Source organism: Ictidomys tridecemlineatus, chromosome 1 (genome assembly GCF_052094955.1).
Source record: "Ictidomys tridecemlineatus isolate mIctTri1 chromosome 1, mIctTri1.hap1, whole genome shotgun sequence".
Lineage (NCBI taxonomy): Eukaryota > Metazoa > Chordata > Mammalia > Rodentia > Sciuridae > Ictidomys > Ictidomys tridecemlineatus.
In genome coordinates, this window is record NC_135477.1 from 22,558,423 (window position 1) to 22,578,394 (window position 19,972).

The following is a 19,972-nucleotide window of genomic DNA, read 5'->3' on the forward strand; positions in this document are numbered from 1 at the left end:
AAAGAGTATTGAGAAACCCGATAGACAGAGCCAATCCAGAGCTGCTCTGTTAAAGGAAGTCCTAAGAACACCGCAGACCCTCCCTCCTGGGCATCCTCCTCCATTTTGTCAAAACTTACTAATTTTTAAAAAATTATATATAAAGGGGCTGGGGCTGTAACTCAGTGGGAAAGCACTTGCCTCACATGTGTGAGGCACTGGGTTCGATCCTCAGCACCACAAAAATAAATAAATAAAGATACTGTGTGTTCATCTACAACTAAGTAAATTTTTAAAAGTTATACATAAAAACATAAAAATTAAGTTCATCTACAACCAAGTAAATGTTTTAAAAATTATACATAAAAACATAAAAACTACACATATTTATGGTATAGCAAGTGATGTTTCACTACATATACATGTATGTGTATGTGTGTGTTTGCATGTATAGTAGGCTGTTCAAATCAGAGTACACACATCTGCCTCCTCAAGCATTTGTCATTTCTCCCCAGGAGCCAAGGTAGGCATTGTACTGCTGAAGGAGTTTCACCACAATTCCTGCCGCACCACCTATACAGTAGCCACACCATGGAACATTACTCAGCCATAAAGAATAATGAAATTAAGACATTTGCTGGTAAATGAATGCAATTAGAGACCTTCATGCTTTCCTCCACATTTTAGAACATATACTACATTATTGTTACGTTCAGTCACCTTACAGTGCAAGAGCAACAAGGACTTCTTAGTCCTATCTACCTTTAACTTAGTTCCCGTCAATCCATCTCTCCACAGTTTCCTCTTCCCTATTCTCTCCAGCCTCTGGTCACCACTGTCTATGAGATCAATGTTCTGCTATATACTTATTTAGTCTTCAAATCTTTTGTCCATTTCATTTTTAGTTCAATGATCTATCTTTTTTTAAAAAAATATTTATTTATATATTTTGAAAAGAGTTATCAAATATATTTATATATTTTGGTCAGATGTATTTATTGTAGTATATTTACCAGTCATGGTTGTGTCTTTCTCATTTCTGAAAACAGATTTTATGGGTGCATTACAATTATAGGTAGTAGTGGGATTGACGGTGACATAGTCACACATTCTCAGAAAGATCATTTTTTTAGGTTCTACTTATGAGTGAGATGGCGTAATGCTTGCTTTTCTGTGCCTGGCTACTTTCACTTAACATAATGATCTCCAGCTACATCCACGTTGTTAGTGCAAATGATGAATTCCATTATTTTTTTTTACGACTGAATAGTACTCTGCTCCAATCATAGGCACAAAAGAAGACAGCCCCCATCTACAAGGCTCCCCTTTCAAAACTGAACTGAGGAACAGAAGGCACCCTCCAGGGGAATGCCTAATCCCCAGGGTCCAGCTCTGCCTTCCAGACACTCCCTGCAGACACTGGTCTCAAGCTTTAGTGCCCTCTGTAGCTTCTCCCATGATTTTCTTTGGTAGACTGAAAATCGGGGGTCACTGGATTGCTACCCACCCTGATGCCCTGATGTCAGATGTATATGGGTTTAAACTCTGGAGGAGAAGGTGCTCTGCTGGTGTGTGAGTTTTCAGCTTTGACCAAACCTTCTGAAGCAGCTTTATTTCAATGAACAGAATGAAGAATCTTGCCCTTTCCCCTCTGCAGAGGCCGAAACTGATCACCAGAGTACAAATCTGACCTTCTCCATGAATCCTATCCTGATCATCATTTCAAATTTCAAAACTCATACTTTCCCAAAAGAAAAAAAAAACACAAATGTTTCAGGAAATGTTTTGGGATGGCTCCCGAATATGTTTTAAATAGACACATACAAAATAAGGAGCAATAATGAAAAGAAAAAAAAAAACTAGCTAAGAGGTTACTATGGACCAATGGTACAGGAGAAAGAGATAGAAAGAATACCCACGCCAGGAAGCTTAAAGCAGAGAGCTGCTAAAATTGACCCCAAAATTAGTTCTGAGCTTCTCAAAATCATAAAGAGAGGAACACAAAATTATCCAGACTTAATGAAAGTGTTTACCTCTCCAGGAAAAAAATCCTAGCTTATGCCACTGCACGCCCTCCCACCACTAGAGATTTCCTTGGGTGGAGAGGTCCTGGCGCCCTCTTGCTGCCTTCACCTCACCCGTGCCGTCCCCTCTGTGCGGAACACCCTTGTTTCCCTGTTTCCATTGTCCTCACTGCCACCCCTTAGGACTCCCGTGCTGACCCTCCTCCCAGGGCAGGGTGAAGAGCTCTTCTTCCTGCAGCCAAGGGCGACACATGCTTCCACTAATACAGCTCTCATCACGCTGCATTATAATTGTTTAGTCGTCTGTGTGCCCCACTGGGATGAATGTATTTTAATATATTTAAATGAATGAATATAAAAAGGGCACTGAATAATACACCGGGTAATTCCTGGATGGCAGATATAGAAAAACACAGAGACATTCTACACACGGGCATTTCTTATGCAGTGAGCAATTGCCAATTACCTTAAGTTGTCTTATATTGTTAGCTGCAGAAACAAGATTTCCTTGCTTGAAAAAGATAACTAGCTACACTCCCTGAAAATAAGGGTGGTGTCTTATCTTCTCAGTTCAGTTCAGCTCGACAAACATTTATTGAGTACCAGTCATTACACTAAGTGCAGGGGAAACAATGATAAATAAGACATAGTCCTGTTCCTCTTAGATTTTACAGATCTGGCTGGGGAGACCTCATACAAATGGATAAGTCATCAGTCAGTGCTGGAACTTGATCCAGTCCCCACGGAGGATGTCAGAGAAGACTGGCTAGGGGTGCAGCCTAAACTCAAATGATAAAGGGATACTCCAAGCAGAAAGAAACATAAGAAAGACCCCAGAGGCAAGAAATGGCATGGTATGTGCAAGGAGACTAAAGAAGCCTAGGTTTATTGAAGAATAAATTGAAACAAGGAAGGTAAGTGGGAAGCGACAATAGGTTAGGAATCCATAGGAGCCTGATGGATTTGGCAGGATCTGGACTGCAGAGGTTCTTGTAAGCAATGCTAGGAAGTTAGATTTCATCCTATAGAGGATGAGCCATCACTCAAGGTAGGAAGATTGATTTGTATTTTAACTAAATGACCTTGGAGGCAGCAGTGTGATTGGGCAGGGGATCGGCGTGAAACCAGTTAGCAAACTATTGCAATATTTCAGAATATGCATGATGAAAATATATAAATATATAAAAGCTAAGTGAGGCAGTGCTTCCTCTTTTTCCACTCATAAGTCACTCCAGAGCAATGAGGAAAACAAGAAGGAGAAAAACCATCTCTATACTTAATGAATATTTAATCCAGAAAAACAGTATTTGTGGAAAAGAAGTCATATTGATCACATTCCAAGTGGTTCCAACTTACAAGAAGAACTCACTCAGAAAAATACACCAGTGTCACAGGGAACTGCACTGAGAACCAAGGAGGGGCATTGATAAGCAGAGACAGAGCCATGATCTATCACTAAAAAGACCTCCTCAAACAGTATATGAAGGCAGAGATCAGCTCATTAAAAAATTAGTCATGGTCAGTAGCCAAGCTTTGGAACCAACCTAGGAGCCCTTCCACTGATGAATGGATAAAGAAAATGTGATATATGTACACAACAGAACATTACTTAGCCATAAAGAAGAATACAACAGTTACTATTATGGCATTATGTAAAAATGTGGATGTGTAACTGATGTGATTCTGCAATCTTTGTAATGTTTTGAATAACCAATAAAAAAAAAAGAAGAATGAAATTAAGACATTTTCTGGTAAATGAATGTAATTAGAGACCTTCATGCTAAGTGAAATAAGCCAATCCCCAAACACCAAATGTCCTCTCTGATATGCAGATGCTAACACACAATAAAGGGGGGGGGGGAGAATAGAAGTTCATTGAATTAGATAAAGGGGAATAAAGGAAAGCGTGAGGGGATGGACATAATAAAGACAGTAGAATGAACGGCACCTAACTTTCCTAAGTTCATCTATGAATACACAACCAGTGTAACTCCACATCATGTACATCGGTAAGAATGGGATCCTAATGAGAATAAGTTATACTCCATATATGTATAATATGTCAAAATACACTCTACTTTCATGTATATCTAAAGAGAACAAAAATAAACAAATAAATAAATTGTAGAAGCCTCAAAAACAAATTCAGAAAAAGTAAAAAAGGAGAAGGAGCATTTAAAAAAACAATAGCAGACATAGAACAAAATGCAATTCTGCAGAGCAAATGAAAACTGTTACCACATTGCTACAGTTAAAAATCACCTGTACCGGGGGACTGCCTCTAAGAGTTTAAAACAGAAATACATGAACCCAGGGAAGATATATTGAGACAACAGGCAGGGATAAAAGATAAAATAAAAGCTGGCAAATGTCAGGAAGGAAGTTAAAACAGAAAAAGAAGTCAAAAGCAAGCAGCCCCGAACATGGCCGAACACTCATTCAAGGACAGGGTAAGACTGTTTTTATCTCGTTTCGGTCAGTTTTCTCAAATTGGGGATGGAATGAAATAATGTCTCTCTTTTTGTCTTTCTTGTCTCTTATACATTCTGGGTTCTGAATGAAGAGCACCAACACAATGAAACTGAAATAAAACAAGTTTCAAGAGATGTCACAGGAAATTTTGAGAAATTAAAAATGAAGGAGAAACAATCTACTGAATGACAGACTCATGTTCCTAGCAGAAGTAATAACACAAGATGCCAAGCACAAGGTACACACTAATCAGAAACTGGCATTCAAATGTTGAGGGGAAAGGACTTTTTGTTATCAAAAGTAACGAAAATAACAACACCTCCCCCCACACACCAACACCCCCTCAAAAAGAAAAGACAGAACAAGACATCTAGAGAAGAAAATCTCAGGCTGGCCTGACACGATAACTTTAAGGAAGTTAATGGAGCCACGTTCTCATAGTAAAAAACAGCACGTCAATTTTAGCCCTTGAGAAATTATATGCAGGCATAGAGGGTTAAACACCTTCCCAACATTCAAGGGTTAGCTAGCCCTGAAGACATTACTAAAGGACAAACAAACTTTAGACAACCAAGAACTAAATGGTGGGGACAGTTGCCCACACACATCTGTAAAACTAAGATCAAAATACAAGATAAATGCAAGGCTAAGGGGCAGAGCAGAATGCACGTGCTCTAAATGTCTTAGCTGATGGAAATGGGCTGGGAAAGGGAGCAGGGCAGAGGTCACAAAGGTTCATGATGTTTTTTTCACCTTTCTTCAGCAATGCTTTATAAAATATTTAGGTCTAAAAGAATTATATTTTAAGATAGTAAGGCAAACACCAGGAAATAATACAGTCAGTCAAAACTGGGTAGTGGAAGAATTAAACAGAGGAAAGGAAACACACTAATTGTCTAATTGCTCACAGGAGGAAATCAATAGATGTACAAAAATAGAAGATTCAGTACGTGATACAGTTTGGCTCTTAAAGTGAAGCAGTTGGAACAAACACACAGATATTCCACATCACCAAAGGAACACAGGAAAAGCAAAGAGAACAGACTGTATAATAATAGTTAAAGAAAAAGTTTTTGTAATTGAACACTAAACACACATAGTCAGAACCAAGGTACAGGTGTCCTAGCTACTAACGCAAATGCCAAACTCACCTGTGAGAAGGGAAGGGCTGATTCAACTCCAGTGGCTAACTAGTCTTATTTGTGCCTATTTATCTGCAACCCTCTGCTACTGTTTCATTCAATGCCAATCTTGGGTATTTGATGGTTGCAAATAATAGTATTTAATTTGTGTTTATTTGGTGATTAATGAAACCTGGAGTGGGTTTTTTTTTTTTTGCACTATTTTAGGCATAATTAATCCTTGCTTTCCTATTTTATTGATAGTAAAACCTGAATTCCTTAAGACAGGCTTCAGGGGCCTGTGGGATTCAGCACCCCACCACCTTTCTGACCTTATCTCTCAATGCTCAGTTAGGGTCTCATTTTCTGGCTCCTACTCATCTCCCCAAAACCTTCATACAGGATGCCCCTGGGGCCCAGAGCTGGTATTATTTCTCTTTATCTATCTATACGAAAGTCCCTGATGACTTCCATATGCTGACAATCTTCCAGTTTATACAGTCAGCCACAACCTCCCGACCACCCTTGCTCCTGAATGCAGCATCTCATCTCTAACTGCTCAATCCACATGCCCATGAGGGCACAAGGCAGTTCCGGGCCAACACACTTGGCTCCCTGCTGACTGTGCTGTCTTCTGCTACCCCATTCCTGGTTCCCCAGTTGAAAAGGCCTCCTTAGTCCTCCTAATAAAATGGCAAGACCTTTTGTGGCCCCAACATTTGTACTATCTGATTTATTCTTATCCACAACACTTGTCATCACTGGATATATCCTGTGGGTAGATAAATAGATAATAGTAAAGGAGAGATAGAGAGCAAATGTTCATAGGATGGAATCTTTGGAGTGCTGGACACTTGAATGTAAGTGACAAAAGAAATCCTCCCAGCAATCTATGAAGGAGGTGCTGCAAGTATCTTCTTTTTATAGATAAGTGAAGTGCAGCTCAAGGTCACACATCTGAGTGTGGCAAGCCACGGGCTCAAGAGCTGCTGGTCATCAGGTTCTGCCCAACATGCCCCGATTAGCATTGCACTTCACAACTTTTCATATCTGTGTGTATGTGTGTGTGTGTGTGTGTGTATTTTTCCCCTGATCCCCACTAGACTTAGTTTTACTAAGGCAAGAACTTTCTCACGTTCACTATCCTAGCCACTGCTCATAGTACAGAGGCTTCGCAGATACCAGGCAAGGAACCCCATATCCCTTTTAAACAAAATGAAAATGATGCTGATTGAAAAAAATAATACCTCTACTTGCTTCCAGGATAATAAATGAAATAAAAATTTTTCAGGGGAATTATTTTTTAAAATATTAGTTATCTGCCTGTAGAGTTACTGAAAACTTCACACAACACAAGGAAAACAAATATTGGAGATTTAAAATTTTAAGTCATGTTCCCCAGAAATAATTCTGCCATGTTCATCATTATATACAGCTTTAGCATTGAGGAAGAGGCAATCAAATTGGTAAATTCATAAATCATTCCTGTGCTTCTATTAAAAAAAAAAAACTCCTCTAAAGATGATAAGAAGGGGGCTGGGATGTGGCTCAAGCGGTAGCGCGCTCGCCTAGCATGCGTGCGGCCCGGGTTCGATCCTCAGCAGCACCACATACCAACAAAGATGTTGTGTCCGCCGAGAATTAAGAAAAAAATAAATAAATGTTAAAATTCTCTCTCTCTCTCTCTCTCTGTCTCTCTCTCTCTCTCTCTCTCTGTCCCCCTCTCTCACTCTCTCTTTAAAAAAAAAAAAGATGATAAGAAAATAGCCTTATGTGGTATTTTAGTCAGCTTTGCATTGCCATAACCAATAGACCTGAGGAAAAGGTTATTTTGGTTCACGGTTTCAGAGGTTTAGTCTTGGGTTGGCCAAGACCACGTCTCTGGGTCTGAGATGAGGCAGGACATCATGGCGGAAGTATTCGACCAAGGAAAGCAGCTCAGAATATGGCAATCAGGAAGCAAAGAGCTCCTGTTCACCAGGGATGAAATATAAACCCTAAAGGCACAGGCTTACTTCCTCTAGCCCCTCCCTTCCTGCCTAGAGTTACCACCTTGTTAATCCATATCAGTGGATTAATCCACTGATGAGGTTACAGCTCTCATAACATAATCATTTCAACCTCTGAGCATTCTTGCATTGTCTCGCACATGAACTTTGGGGGGACACCTCATATCTAAACTATAACACATGGGGACCATAACAAGGGAATGGAATGAAAAGCAACACCTGAGAAATAACTGGGTGGTACCAGCAGAGTCAGTGGATTCACTCAATTTTACAACATATTCTCAGGTTTCTACTTTGAGTGACCTAGTAGAAGATCATGTCAGGGGGTCAAGTTGGTTTTGCATTCCTGTGGAATATACAGATTTGGATATTGAGGTGGCTATTAGATATTGATGTCTACAGCGCATGAGGACACAGCTCACTGAGTTGAAGGTCATCCAAACCATGAGACTGCTCAGGCAGAGAATCCTGGGTGCAAAGGGAAAGAGGCCAGAGGTAGAAGTCTGGGGAGCAGTGAATAGCATTGTGTGTTTTGCAGTGTACGTGTTCAATAAACAACTGTGATTAAGATAATGAGAGTGACAATGATCTGCCAGGATTTAGAGAAATGATCCTGAGATTCTGGTTTTAAATCAAGCTGAGACACAGGGATTTTTTATTTTCCTTGAAATCACACAGACTTCCGCTTTCATTCCTTCCTTCAAATTGGTTTCTGAGTGGTTGGATACTTTTTGTGTATTTTACTAGACCTTAAAAAAAAATCCATGCAACTAATTTGTAGGATGGAGTAACTGCTGCACCAAAAATCTATCTACATGACAAGTGTTCGATGAGCAATGAGTACCCTGATTTGCAAAGACAACTTGGTAGGGCCAAGAGCGAAGGATAAAATGTCGTGTAAAATACTCCCTGCTCTCAGTGTAAAAAGCAATTTGGAAAGAAGGAAACAGATACATTCCGATTTAGGAAGCAATGACTCCTAATGGCATGTGTGCTAGAGGAAGGGTGGAGACCACAGCACTGCAAGAGTGGGCAGGAGGGAGGTCACACCCAGCTGGGAAGTTCTTAGAAAGTCTAAGGGGAGAAAGTGTGGGCTGCACTTTCAGGTCAGGAGACAGAAAAAGAAGGTCATTCAGATGCTTAGGTCTGAGCAAACACAGGGAGCTGCCAAAGTTCAAGTTTCCTGTGGGAAATAGTTTACAGAACAACTGAGAGGAGAATGATGGAGAAACGCAAGGTTGTCATCAAAGTCCAGGTTTGATCTGCCACATGCACAGTGTCAGTCATCAGGCGGAGCATCACGTGTAATTCTCCCTCATTTTTGTTCTACTTCGTACTTCCTTCAGTACATAGTAAAACTGAAAGCATAAAACAAAAATTCCTTTGCATGTCTGATATTGTGAGTTCCACCTGGTTTTGTCTATGGGATCTGGGACTTGGATGTTTGCAGGGGTAGTAAACAGTGGGAAGAGAGGTGGAAATTGAGTGAGTTCTTGATTTTTCCAGAAAGCAAATCCTAGAGAGGCTAAATGTACTGTGGATTTTCATTCCCAAGTTTGACAAGTCACTTTGGACAGAAATAGAATGCAACACTGATAAATTACTTAAAGTCAAAACCCATTAGACATTTGACTTTAAATAACCTCAAACCCCAGCCCAAGACCTAATCATTTCAAGAAAATTCTGTTAGCATGAAATGTCAATCCAACCAAGGGTTTTAATGAGCCCCTTAAATACCTTGGGCCATGTAATATCCTTGTCTTGCATCAAGCCTGGAATATTTCAAGGGGGCTTGGGCCCCTCCGTGAAGGAGGGATAATGGCTTAACTCCACATCCTCACAACCTCATTTCCCAACCAGCAGCCAGCTTCTCTCTCACAGTCTCTTCCTATGTGGCTGCACTATCTGTACTCACCTGAATGAAGATATATTCGTCCTGGACAACCAGAGAGCTGATGTCAATGGAGCGGGCAAAGGGACCACTCCGAGTTGTCTCTGCACATTCCTGGATCCTGCAGGTGAGGTAGTGAGCATCTGAAAGGGGAGGACAGAGCAATGCTTAGACACAGGGTGAAATGACCTCCCATCAGCACTCCAAGCTGTACTTCATGGGAATCCATGATGTAAGTTAAAATCACCGTGAGTGCATAAAATTTAAAATTATTTTTTAAAATGTCAATACCTAGAGTGGGGAAAGAGTTAATCACATAGTCTACTGGCAAAAGAGTAAATTGGTATGGTTTTTGGAAGAATGAATTTAAAGTACCTATTAGAATTTTACATGTCCATATTTTATGCCAGCAATTCTAATTCAATGGATTTTTTTTCCTACAGAAATACTCATATATTTTCACAAAGAGGAAGGGCAAAGATGTTCATTGTAGCATTATCCAGAGCAGTGAAAAACTGAAAACAGGCTAAATGTTTATGAATTTAAAAAACATTTAAATAAACTAAGTTGCATACATACAACAGAGTGCCAGGGGGAAATTGAAAGATGAGGCCGATACACATGCACCTACATGCACTTCTCCAAGATGCACCTGTCTGTAATCTTTTGAGAAACTATTTAGCATTATATTTAGCATGATCCCACTTATGGTTTTAAAAAACTCTTGTCTTCATAGATATATACTTCTATGCTATAAATGCAAAGAAAAAAGTTTTAAATGGAACCTATAAAAATTAACTGTGGTTACTTTGGAGGAAAGAATGACTTAAGGAAATAGAATTAGAGTTGGGACTTGGATTTTCACCTTGTGCACACCTTTATTATTTTTATAGAAAGAATGCAACCACTTATTTCTTATGTAAAATCCTTAAATCTTATGTAATTACCCATAAAATCTTCTATAGATCTCACAGTTGATCACTGTCGATCCCCTCATGGTGGCAGTGGTAGCTGAATAGAAAAGCCTTGACCTCAAAGGCATTCTGTTATGACAAAAGGGTTGCCCTGAAAGACGATCCATTAGGTTATTTGCTCTCTAAGAAACACTACAGATGATTCTCTGTGAAAAAACACTGTGTAAATTTGCTTTAAAAGTGATTATTGCTCATTTCCTGGAATTTAGAAACAGATGGTCCAAATGAAACGTAGAGATCATTTGAAGATTGAAAGTGGGGAAATCTTTATCATCTAAAGATAAAAATGCACATGCACTATTGTATGCATCTATCTAATGCAACCGGTTCCTTGGATGCCTGTATTTGAGTGTATAGGTGTCAGAGGCTACAATTCAGGGCCTGGTAGGCAGCAGAGACAAAGGGCAAAGGTTTGAATAAGAAAAAAAATTACAGTGATTGAGTTAAAATAAGGGTACTTTAAATTATTCCTGTTTAACTATAATTAATTAATTAAATGAATAATTATTTCTTGTGCACATACTATGTACTAGGCATCACTGACTTACTAGGAATACATTAATTAATGAGGCAGATTTTTCTATTCTAAGAGAGCCTGGTATCTAGGAAGAGACTAACTTATATTTATGTTGCTAGCTATTACACATATTAATTTATAAACTTGATGTTAATTTAACAAGTAAACATTTTGGTGGAAAATGCTATCATAATGTGCTATGCATTCCTGCTTCTTGAGGGTTCTTATTTGAGCAAAGTCTATTTGCTTTGGTAGTCACAATCCATATATGTCTAACTAAAATTGATTTCATTCTCTCCCTCAGCAGACCTACCATCTACCAGTAGCCTTAGCCCCTTAACTTTTTTTTCTTCCACATTCCCTATAATCCAATTGGTTCTGAAGTCTGGGCAGTCCGGCCTCTGAAGCATTTCCAGATTGTCTCCCCTTCAGTTTATTATCTGTGCCTCTTGCTGAGAACACACTCTTCTCACCTGTGTTGCCTAGTGCCCTCATGACAAGGGTTCATGTGGATGTGTGCTTGGAAGCCAGAAGGGCCAGGGAGGACCAGTTAAAGTCACCTCTAAAACCTAAGCCTCAGTTAATATTTGTCATTGCCAAAATCACCCAAAGTTCTGAGAACCACAGGACAAGACCTAGATATCTTTCTATGAAAATAGAAGGCCTTTGATAACTACTCTAATAAATGCACATGCCCAAGGTGCCAAGCAAATTATGTGTAAGAGATGAGCCATAGTAAGCTAAACCATGGTGGCTGGTTCATGGTTTGGCTTGAGGAACACTAAGGCACAGAAAGGATCACCATTAAAGGATAAATACTTGCTAATTAAGGGACAGCTGCTACTCAGCTCCAGTTCATCATTGACATGCAGGTATAATACCCTCTGAGTTTTACAAGTAAAGATAAGTATCTCTGTTTTTAATGCAAAATTTACTGATTTCAAAAAGTTGGCCTGGTGGTGTACGCCTGTAATCCCTGCTTGCTCTGGAGGCTGAGGCAGAAGGATTGGGAGTTCAAAGCCAGTCTCAGCAAAAGTGAGGCACTAAGCAACTCAGTGAGACCCTGTTTCTACATAAAATACAAAATAAGGCTGGGGATGTGGCTCAGTGGTCGAGTGCCTCGAGTTCAATCCAAGTATGAAAAGCAAAAAAAAAAAAAAAAAGTCAGTGTGTTAGAAAATTTCAGTTTACTCATTACCCTTTATGCTACATGCATTTCATTTAACTTTGCTGTAACACACATATTGTATATATACTGGACAAAGGAGTCCTAATTTTATAATATCTATTCTGCAGATATTAAAGAGGTTGTCCATGTAGGACAAAAGTAGAGATAGTAAACTAACACATTTTGTATATTTTATGTTAAAATTCATGGAAAGGAAAGCTTCTGAAAAGGACTTTTGGAAGTGATAGTTTAATATTATATCTGAGTGACACATGTTCCTGTATCACATGTGACATAGGCATGAAGGAAATGGAAGAAGATTCTGGGCTAGAATGATCTTACTTATAAGACACTTTCATATATAACACTCATTACACATGTGCAGTGTATTCAACACTCCTATGTACAAACTTAAGTCCTTATTTGGAACATCTAATCTTTTAGATGTTTAGAAATGCACAAAGTATGTTAAAATTAGAGGCAGTAAATAAAAAAAATTGTAGGAAATTGACAGCTAATTTGCATTTTCAGTATGGTGCAAGACAACACCAGAAGGCCAAACAAACAAGTCTATAGTCCAAATGAGACTCAGGGATCCACTTACTTCCAACCTCTCTGTAATTTGATCCCAATCTATCTCTCCAGGGAAGAGACAGACCTTCTTAAGCATTCTCCAACCCTGCAGCAAGAACAGTGTGCCCAACATTCTCTAAGTATGGCAGGCAGGTGTCTCTTTCTTTGTTTTTGTGCACAGAGAAAGCCAAGAGTGGCCTGGCTTTCCACCCTGGCTGAGAGGAGAGGGAAGGCAGGCAGCCCAGGCTCTGCTTTGGAGCACACTGCCTGCCCACCAGGGATATTCTTGGACCTGCACAGCCCTACTAATTTGCTCCTAGAATAAAGCACCAAAGAACAACAAAACACTGCAGTAAATACGTGTAAAGAAACCACAGATGTTGACATGACAACCTGTGTCCTTGTTGTCAGTGTCTCAGAAAGCTTCTTCAACTGGTAATCAAAGGTGCACACAAGGACACAAGGGGACACCTGCTTATCCCCCCTACACGGGCTCATTCTCCACATGGCTATTTCCTATTGTGTCTCTCATTTGCACACTTTGGAAAAAGAATGAGGGGTATTCAAGACCACCCCAAACAAAATCAAATCCTACCTAAACCTTGGCTCATGGCAAGTGGGATCTTGTGCCCAACTCATCCTATTTCTTGGCATTCTCTCGGTTTGCCACTGCCCAGCATGGAATGAAAAGTCCAATTTAACAGGGAAGCAGCACTAAAATGGTTTCTGAAATCTACTTAAAATTCAGGGGCCATGCAGTCTTTAGCTGGACTCAAATATTCAAAGTCTCAATGTTTTTATTTTTCAAAACACAGAGATGTGATAATAAGGACTATGGTGCCCACTGCCTGATGAGAACCCAGAGTGGGGGTACAGTGAGTTACCAGGCAGACTTTTCTAGCAAGTTAAAGTGGCCGAGGGTGATGGGGGATGTGGGAGTCAAGGGTTAGCAGGGGGCAGCACTTGGCTCAAGCTCCATATTCATAAAAGATCTCAAATCTGAGCTACAGACCTTATCTCCAAATGAGGCTGGATACATTTGTAAGGGTCCCATGATGAAACCCAAGACAGATATTCATTACATAATTATCTTGAAATCCCCAAACAGATTTCTACCAAATATGGCCTTTTGGTTTGGTTTTAATAATACCAGATAAAATAGAAGTGGCCTAGGGATATCTTGAGTGTATTGTACTTTAGAGAAAAACCTCTGAAGCTAGAATGTGCTGAGTTCAAATCCTGGCCTGACTCTGTGTTGACTGCCCTTGGCTGAGTAGCAGCACAGCTTTTCATCTGTGAGGTGTAGACAATTTAGTATGTGCCTCTGAGAGCTGTTGTCAGGATTAAATAAATTTATGCATGAAAAATGCTTAGCAAATTGTTGAATACATTTAAAATATCAATAAATGTTAGCTTTTTTTTTTTACTTATAAATAGAGAAGGAAAAGAGACTTAACTCTCAGCATCCTTTATATTAAGTTAAATAGTTTTGTTATTAGGAATCAAAAGTTTATGCTATTACAGGTCCTATCATAAAGTCATATTCTGAGTTTATATCACTGCTTACTTTCCTTAAGTGCTATAGGTATTGAAAAAAAAAAAAAACAACACAATGGTTTGAGCTGGAATAATCAAGAAGTCTTCAGGGAAGAGGCAGCCCTTGAGAATTTAGCCTGGATGGACAATTGTACCTGGTGAGAAAATAATTAAAGCTTTTTTTTTTCTTAATGGTACCAGGGATTGAACCCAGATATGCTTTACCACGGAGCTACATCCCCAGCCCTTTGTTTATTTATTTATTTATTTATTTATTTATTTGCTAAATTGCTGAGGCTAGCCTCAAACTTGCAATCCTCCTGCCTCAATATCAGTTCTGGGATTGCAGGCTTGCACAATCCACTCCTAGCTAAGAAGGCAATTCTTGAACTAGAGAGTGGAAAAAAAAAACTAAACATGAATTTTTATGAGGCAGAGCTCATGGAACATACTACATAATTATATATTAAAGGACTGACTTTGTGTAATCATTATTTTTGAACTTTTATTTTCCATTCAATCCTCTGAAACATCCTCAAAAATCGAGGTGATTTCCTAAATGGCTAATCCTTATGAATCACATATTTCTAATTGTAAAAAGTCTTCCTCATACATTTCTAGGAGCTGGTGTGGTGACTACTCCACTTAAAAAACTGGGAGTGAAAAGCTTTGTCCCTGCAACAGGAATGGATGGATCTGCTCGGTCACTTTGGAAATAGCAGGCTCTGTTTCAAAAGCAGCTCTACAGTAGCAGGATATTTGGGGAAAGCAGTATGTCCCACTTGGGGCCTGCCTCCATGCCTTCTTGCCCTAGAGATGACAGACCAAGACTCTGGTAAGGTGAGCAGGGCTGCCTCAAATATACCGATTCACTTCTTTTGTATTAGATCAAGGGGCCTAGAGAGGCTGCAGGTGTCCGACACTCCCTGCCATTCTAGGAAACAGAGAACATAAAATGAATTCTTTATTCAGAAGATTTTGGGCCCATGACAGGCAGCACACTCACAAATGAACTTCCTTGAGATCCATGCTGGGGACAGCACATTCAAAGCTTCAGGGAATGGGGACAGAGAGACCCAGACAGTCAAACACCCTTTGCCTTTATTTCTTCTAAAGGGGTTTCATTCCTGCCAAGAGTTTTGCAGGACTCAGGGAAGCAGCTTCTAATTTCTTCAGCTTCTAATCCTAATCATTCCACAAGGAAATATCTTCACCTGTATCAACAAATTTCACCATAAAGTCCCGTTTGGGCTTCACCAAACCTTTCCAAAAGGATTACCTACTTGCTAGCAGGAATAAAGTCTTAACCATCATTTTCTCTCCTCAAAAGCTGGTTTTATCAAGCCCCAGTAAATGCTAGTTAACCTGAATTGAATCACATTAAAAGCCTAGACATTTTCGTTATGTTGAATTATATGGTGACTTGCGATCCTGTTTTACCTCTGAGATCACTAAATATTCAAACCTCCTAGACATCATGTTTTTTGCCACCTCAGAGGAAAGAATTTTCCATGATTCGCTCAACTGCCATCCCTCTGGCTAATATGCACATCGTCAGAAATTGGAAAAGAGAATTAAAACTGTGAACAAAAAGCAAATTCAGCTCTCCCGGTCTGTTCTTAGAGAAATACCCAGGAGCTGTTTATTTTAAATAACAACATTAACTTCCAAATGCGAATAGGTAACAGCAAAAGACACAAAGGAACTCTGAAAAGTTCCTTAGCCTCCCTAAGCCCCTTCTTGAATTACTTAGCCTTAGAATGCATCTTCTGTTCTCTGTTTCTTGAATGGGGAGTGAGGCGACCTATCTACAGACACAGGGCAAGAAAAGATAACAGTGCTGCGGATGCCTAATGCAGCACTTAAATTGTGGATCCTAAAAATAAACAAAATCAACAAGCACAAATAAAAGGAAAGAAAAAGGCAGTTTTCACTCCTTCCCCTTATGGATTCAAAGTGTTGGTGACACTTCTAATATCTCACAGGAAAATCCCCACATTCTCCATCTTCTTAAAGCACAAGAGACGGTCTGGCAAAGTTAGGCACATTCAGAAACCGTACACTCGAATATCTTAGGAGTCCTGAAATTCCATTCAGGACTCCTTCCATTCCACCTGCCAAACGTATTATCTGCCCCTGACTGCTATGACCATATGTTAATGCGGATGGTGACAAAGATGACAACAGTGACAGTTTTGAGGGGCCACTCTGTTCCCTAGTGTTCTAAGAACTACAAGCATCCACTTGTTTAGTCCCTGAAGCAATCCAGTGAGAAATTACAATCATTATCAACCCCATGTTATAAATGATGAAATTGAGGAAGCCGAGTCACAGGATGATTAACAAATTTGCCTAAGTTCCGGAGCTCAAGGAAGTAGCAGAGCCGAGATTTGAACTCAGGAAATTTGGTACGAGAACCTGTGATCCTAATAACTATGCATTTGAAATACTGAAGGAAAATCAGGCTGCAAATTAGACAAGAACCCACATTCAGGGTTCGGTTCCTGTCACTGGCTGACTATGTCGCCTCAGGCATGTTCTCACACATGTTGACTTTTTTTGAAGAAAATGCAATTTTAAAAACTCTTATCTGTTCCAAAAGAAAAAAAAATCTGGAATCTTTTTATCAAAGATGATCCTATCCCCTTAATACCTAGAGTTTCCTGCACATGCCGTACTTGAAGGGAAGGCAACAGTCCTCAGTTCCACTGCTCAGCACCCTCTTGATCTTGGCCTCTGAGTTCTGAGCTGCTAGAACTCTGAGTTACACAGTCTGAAAACTGTTGAACTAATCAATAATCCAAGGGCCTTTACAAGTCAATAATCTACATTTCTGGAGCCTGGAGTTCGGTTTTGCAGGGCTAACCATTTCACCTGCGTGGCAGGCCCATTTGCTTACTTACACCTGCCTGGACACTCTGTAAAGAAGCAACAGGTGTCGCTTGACTTAGCAAGAAAGTAGAGTGATTGACGAATGAGGGTTGAGGAGGGCACAGGGACAAGGAATGGCAGCACATGTATTAGGGGTTTTGATTCTAGAAAATTCAGGAATATCCAGATGTTTTAAAACCTGCCCACATCCAGGTTCACTTACCACAGGGTCCCTAGAAGACATCCATCTGACTTGTGCTTGGGGAATTTCCAGTGAAGAGCTCACGGTCTTCCAAGCAGCCTGTGTCAGTTTTAGTTTTTCTTAATTATGAATCTTTTGTTTATGAACTGAAATCTCCCTTGCTGTAAATTTTTTTCCATAATAAGACTTTTGTTATGAAAGTGATGAAAAAATGTATTATAAAAATACTTCTTACATTTGTTAATATTTTCAAATAGAGAAAACACTAAATGAGGGATTGTGGAAAAGCCAAGAGATGTGTCCAAGGTCAAATAACTTCTAAGGAAGAGTTCATTCTCCAACTCTACTCATGTCACCAAGTGATTGCTCTTTCTACTGACACTCAATTGCCTCTTGGATGGAGTGTGTGTGCTCGTGTGTGTGTGTGTGTGTGTGTGTGTGTGTGTGTGTGTGACTGAATAAATGAGTGTCAGAAAAAGAAGAATGCACAAGAGACATTCAGCGAAAGATGGTTTTCAGAAGAGAATGAAGGGAAAGGCCATTTCAATACTGAATCTCATGGCAGAAACAGATTTACACTGTTGTTAACCAAACTAGTTGGCTTTGCCCTGTTTAAACTCTGCCAGGGCAAGGGATAATTCAATGGTTTTAGCTTCATCTGGAAGTCTGACTCCTATTGAGGCGGGCCAGGACTGGGACAGAGTGGAGATTGGTGTATCTAAACAAGGACATGCACAGCTCATGCCAGGTTTGCTCCAGACTGCAGGAGTCAGGCATTAGGACAGGGTTGTCAGTGCTGCTCTGCTGGCTGGAGTTGCTGCTCCAGGATTCGTGGGTCTAGAGCAGCACTGTCCAACAGACATAGGATGAGTCACAAGGGACCTTTTAAACTTGCCTGTAGCCATGTTAAAAAGTAAATATAGGATAGTGCTGGACGCCATTGCCCCAGACACCACTGCCATGCCTGGACGTCTCTTCTCTGGGCACTGCCTGGTTACCTCATATGCAAATTCCGAAGCTACCTCTATGGTCGCTGCCGCTGCACTGGAAGTCTCCTGTCAATCAACTGCTGCCTGCACTGCTATCACCATTGATGCTGCCTCTGATTCTGCTGCTGCCAGCCTGAGATCTCCTGGAGGTCTTCTTTCTGGGTGCTGCTGCCACAGAAGAAACCATTGTCCTGGATGCAACTGAAGCCAACACTGCTGCTGATCGCTGGAGATGGCCTGATGACGCTGCCCCCACAGCTGCAGTTGCAGTCGCCACTGCTGCTAACCTGCTGCCAATGACTACCACCACTACCACTGCTACTACAGCCCAGATGACTGCTTCAGGGGGGATTTCAGGTTTGGTTGCACATGGCTGTCCTCATTTGGGGACACCAGCCAGGGCCTGGGGCCTGGGTACCAGCATGTTTACCTCTGTATGGGGACTCCAGCTGGGACCTACAGGTCTGGTTTGGGGGTGCCTTTAGGTTTGAAGGAGCCTGGGGTCTTCCTGCTGAGAGTGCTGGAGGCCCTTGTCTTGCTGCTGCATCTTGAGGTTGCTCCTTTGCATGAGTGTATCCCAGGTGGTCTCTCTACAAGTAGGAGCAGCATTGAGATCTTGGGACTGCAGGGTGGCCAAGCCTGAGGTTATCTAAAGCCCAGATTGGTGGATAGAGACTGGGTTAGGGAGGGCTGATCTGGGTTTTGTGATCCCGAAAGATGTCAGAGACATCTGAGAAACTGTTGAACACTGACAGAGACACTTCAACTTTCCAGCGAGACTTATATGATTTTATTTTTTGGTTCACTAATCTCTGTACCATATTTGGAACAGGGTTTTTTCTATGCATCAGTGTAGGACAATGATATATGAATGGTGTTTTTATTTTTGTTATATTCTCATGTCTTTAATTTTTTTCTCTTTTTCTTATTCTTCCTCTCTTGTCTACTTTCTTGGATATTCTTTCCAACTTTTCTCCAACTAATGGCCAATCTCTGTTGGCTCCTCTTCCACTCTTCCTGTGAATTTTTACTTCTAGCTCTCTCTTCCTCCCTCGCAAATATTGCTTAATACACTACCTCTGTTCTCTCATCCACCATTTGAAATTGTAAATTGTTTAAACAAATATTCTGTTTGTACTATGGATAGTTATTGAACTCATCATTTTGGTTTAAGGTGAGAAAGCAGTAGATGCCCTAGTGGGAGCTATTAGGTTTAAGGCTGTATATTGTGTACACTGGATGCTGTTGATATTGGTCCCACCAGTAAAGGTGAAGCTCTGGAAACCTTCAGGGACACTATAGGTCTACAGGGTAGAATTTATCCTGTCTTGAATCCATACTTTTAGATGGAAAAACACAGTAACAACATGAAAAAGGGGGGGGGAATAAAGCACTCCAAACAAACCAAGATGCTTCAACAACAGAAGCCAATAACAGGGTAGAAGAAATGTCCAAGAAGGAGTTCAGATTGTATATAGTTACACTGATATGTGAAGTAAAGGATAGTATAAGGATTTAAATCAAAGAAAAAATGCAGGAAGTGAAAGATAACTTCTAAGCAGAAATTCTTGAAATAAAGGAATCAGTAAACCGAATTATAAAATCAATAGAAAACATCACCAACAGACTAGACCATTTGGAAGACA

At 40.3% G+C, this 19,972-nt stretch overlaps 1 protein-coding gene across 2 annotated transcripts in view; it reads right to left on the reverse strand.

The window, feature by feature from the left end:
* The window catches only part of Sorcs3 (sortilin related VPS10 domain containing receptor 3), a 570,611-nt gene that overhangs the window by 137,980 nt on the left and 412,659 nt on the right, over positions 1-19,972 (reverse strand). For both annotated transcript variants that reach the window (XM_078052889.1, XM_005333579.5), the window contains one exon: positions 9,521-9,639. In XM_078052889.1, coding sequence (XP_077909015.1) covers positions 9,521-9,639 — 119 coding nt within the window. The remainder of the gene's footprint in view (positions 1-9,520; positions 9,640-19,972) is intronic.